At 43.8% G+C, this 4,157-nt stretch overlaps 1 protein-coding gene across 1 annotated transcript; it reads right to left on the reverse strand.

Moving 5' to 3' along the window:
- Positions 1 to 368: 368 nt before the first annotated feature.
- Positions 369 to 1,661, reverse strand: LOC6046380 (CLIP domain-containing serine protease 14D). Its single transcript, XM_001863555.2, has 2 exons — positions 762 to 1,661; positions 369 to 709 (listed from the first exon to the last, which is right to left on the reverse strand). The coding sequence occupies exons 1-2, from the start codon at positions 1,537 to 1,539 to the stop codon at positions 384 to 386; spliced, it is 1,104 nt and encodes a 367-aa protein (XP_001863590.1). The 5' UTR covers positions 1,540 to 1,661; the 3' UTR covers positions 369 to 383.
- Positions 1,662 to 4,157: the final 2,496 nt, after the last annotated feature.

The following is a 4,157-nucleotide window of genomic DNA, read 5'->3' on the forward strand; positions in this document are numbered from 1 at the left end:
GTCTCTCTCTTCCCTTAGCTCTTCATTATCGCCTCATAGTTCGACGCTCGAAATCCGAAGCGAAGCGACAAACAAAAGTCACAAAAGTCGGAAGTCCCGGGGCTCCGGGGTCGACGTAAATTGACTGTGGTGCCTGTTGTTGCCCACTTGGGAAAACTCTTGGCGAATCCTTTTTTGCTGCTGAGCAATTCCGCAAAACAACTGACGGGGTTGACCTCGAAGACAGCGAAGCTGTTATGATTCACGTTATCACAAACTTTTCTGGCGAAGAACTTTAACTTTTGAAAGTGTTATTCACAGTTGTTCATTTTAGAATTTCATCAAACGTGGGTATTTAGGATTCGTTCTCTAGATCAAAACAACTCTCAGATTAATGCTTACTTTTAATCCACCCTACTCGACTCCAACACCTTGGCTACAATCCACTGCAGATAGTGTTCAACCCTGGTATAAACTCCTGGGAGTTGTTCACCGCACTTGTTCGGTCCAAAACTGACCAGTCCCGCCACGTAGTACCGGCCCTGTTCGGCAACTTCCTTCATTAGCGGTCCTCCGGAATCCCCGTTGCAGGTGTCGCGTCCATCCTCACCTCCGGCACAAAGTTGACCGGCGGCCAGTTGAACCTTCTGGTCACGAACGTAGTTCGATTTACATATTTCGTAATCCGTCACGGCGAGTTCGGTGTACAGCTTGTACCGGCTAGCGGAAGCTGGTGGAATATTGAACGTTAGATATTGAACGATACAAGACGAGCCTCTTACCATTCTCCGTTTTGCCCCACCCGGAAGCCACCAGAATCCCGTCGTACAGTCGTTCACTGTCTACCGCTCCCACTTCCGGTAAGCAGATCGGCTTAACGTAGTTGCTAAACACGGCATCCCCGGACAGTCTCACCAGCGCCACATCGTTCGCTCTGTTGGCATCCTTCACGGTGAACTCCTCGTGCGCGATGATCCTCTCCAGGAGGAAATCCTGTACCGGAGGAGCACAGTGCAACTCTTCCCCCGCATTCCCCTGGGTGCAGTCCATCTCGGACTCAAAGTCCCACTCGCCCAACCGGACCATGATCGGCTCCCACCCCGTCCGGAGTCCCACGAAGCAATGCGCTGCCGACAGGACGTACCTCTGCGTGATCAGCACCCCTCCGCAGTGGAATCCAGTGTCCCCGCGAGGCTTCCGGTACTGAAACAGCGCCATCCACGGGTAGTCTTCCAACTCGGCGATCTTCCCCTTCACGATCCGGTCCCGTATTCCCTGGCCGCACTCCGGATCGTTCAGCCGCACAGGTCGGCAAACGAGAACACTTCCGGACTCACTCCGCCCGCAGACGCTCGATCGCAGAAAGTTCGTTTCGTGCTCCGATCGCTGGGTATTCCGAAGCAACTGCACGTACCGCGGGTACTCCCGTAAGGGAACGCACTGGCCCAGCTCGGAACCCGTCTGACAGGTGCCGCCTTCGACCGCTGGCGGAAGTACAACTTGACCGTCGGTCACCGCGATCAACAGCACCACAAGCGCTACGACAACCTTCGGAAGCATCTTCACCTACACCGATGATCGGCGATGAACTGAAAACTCGTTTGAGACTGTAAACCCCAACGGGCTCAGATTATAGTTGATTAATTGTGTGGTACGGAGCTTATCTGGTGACTTTTTGGTGGTTGTGCAAGGTTGCGGCATCGCTTGGTTGTACGAGTTCAGTCGAGAACAGCGATCATCAATGCGTCAGCTGTCTTTACTTGTCGAGAGTGAAGCCCTACCAGTGCCGCAGAGCGGCTTCAGTCGCAACGGTTTAGCTCGTTGGACTCTTCAACAAGTTCTGTGTGTGAAGTCTTTCAACTTTATTGAACCTTGATAGGGTAAACTTGAGGGGGCAAAGTCAAGATTTAACATTCTCATTAATTAATGCTAACTGAGTTGACCAACACGGATAAAATGGATTGTTCGTTGGCCGTTGGCTTCCTTCCTTCACCAATTCGTCACCGTCGTGCTAAATTGTCGTACGTGCATTTTGGGTCAAATTGAGTTAAGAACGCAATTTTGTGCAGCTTACAATGCCTCACCTTTTGACCTTCATAGATCCCCAAAATTCGATTTCAATTTTGAGATATTCAGCGAAATCCGAAAAAACTCCGTGCATTTTTGTCACTTTACATATGAAAGTAGTTTCAATCTTGTCGTGCTATCTTGTCACTCCCTGAAAATTGATGTAAATGCGACAATTGGACAAAGGGATTTCAGGTCAGAACGCGTTTGGCGCACGTACAAGTTAGACTTCCGTTAACATTTGTTATAAATTTATAACTCGGGACTCCAGCAACCAACTTCAACGAAACTTCGGGACAATGCACAAAATGGTCAACCAAACAAAACGTGTTTGTTATTGTTTACATTGCGTGCTTTCGTTTTCGTTTATTCAAGGTCTCCGTGGGGATCTGTGACGGTCAAAAGGTGAGACATTGTGGACTGTAAACAAAGGCGTTCTTAACTCAATTTGGCCCAAAATGCACGTACAACAAGTTAGCACGACGGCGACGCTTTGCGTTTTTCTCGGAATGTTCAAACTCTGACATTTTTAGCGAAACTGGAGAAAAGATGCTAAATATGACGAGTTTATTTCAGCTTTTTTTTGCAATTCCAAAAAATACTTTTGATTAGGATAATTCAATAAAAACTAACTTAATCCACCTATGTGGTTGGTGCCTTCCTCACTCTTTTCCAAGAAATGGGTGATATGTAATATGATGGGTTTGGACACAAATTTCGTCCAATTTCGTTAAGTTCCGGAATACAAAAAACACACATATCACTCAAGGGCTCATAATTATCACTTAAGTGGTAAGAACTCGAGACAGGGTTGCCAGATCTTCAATGTTTTAGACTCGTTGGAAAGGTCTTTCGATTACCTAACTAACGATGGGTCGGATGATTGATCCGGACATTGTTTACATACATTTAAGTGAGATCCGGCTACAAAAAAAGGACATAAATATCACTTAAGTGGTCAGAACTCAAGACAGGGTTGCCAGATCTTCAATGTTTTAGACTCGTTGGAAAGGTCTTTCGATTACCTAACCAACGATGGGTTGGATGATGGATCCGGACATTGTTTACATACATTTAAGTGAGATCCAGCTACAAAAAAGTACATAAATATCACTTAAGTGGTTATAACTCGAGACAGGGTTGCCAGATTATCAATGTTTTGGACTCGTTGGAAAGTTCTTTCAATTACCTAACTAACGATGTATAACATGATGATTTTTGGTTCAGTTTACTGCCATTTATTCAACTTCCAAAAATATGCGAAAACACATTTTTATACATAACTTTTGAACTACTTATCGAAACTTCAAACAATTCAATAGCACCGTATGGGACCCTAAACCAAGTCGAATGCAACTGGTTTGGTCAAAATCGGTTTAGCCAGTGCTGAGAAAACTGCGTGGCATTATTGGTCACATACACACACACATACACACACACACATACACACACACATACACACACACATACACACACACATACACACACACATACACACACACACATACACACACATACACACAGACATTTGTTCAGTTTTCGATTCTGAGTCGATATGTATACATCAAGGTGGGTTTTCGAGCTTTAAATAAAAAGTTCAATTTTAGAGCAGGATTAAAGCCTTACCTCAGTGAGGAAGGCAAAACGTTTGTTTTCTCACATTAATATGGCGTACTAGTGAGGAAAAGTTGAACTTTTCAGCGCTGTTATTTTTGGTGATCGCAAAAGGGTCAGTTTTTCATCCTGTTAGTCTATTAGAAACTGACATTTTTATATAAGTAAATAAATAAATGATAAAACAAAGGTTCAACATTCCATGTTATATATAACATAAGTTTATATTTTTGTTTTTATTTGCATTTATTTGGTTCAGTTTTTGTTTCTCATTTCTGATAGCATTAGGCCTGTTAAACATTTCACAATTATTAGTTTTGTATTTTCCTAATTTTCTCGTAACCTTGAGTTTTTCACGTTCAATATTTTTGCATGAACAAGTAGCAACCAATTGCGTTATAAAACTGTCAAAAAAGTACTGTTTGTTGATTATGATTAAAATTATAAGTTAGTAGTCAAAAAATGACAAAGCTGAAATTCAAATTTTCCGTTGATTT

The sequence above is a fragment of the Culex quinquefasciatus genome, chromosome 1 (genome assembly GCF_015732765.1).
Source record: "Culex quinquefasciatus strain JHB chromosome 1, VPISU_Cqui_1.0_pri_paternal, whole genome shotgun sequence".
Taxonomy (NCBI): domain Eukaryota; kingdom Metazoa; phylum Arthropoda; class Insecta; order Diptera; family Culicidae; genus Culex; species Culex quinquefasciatus.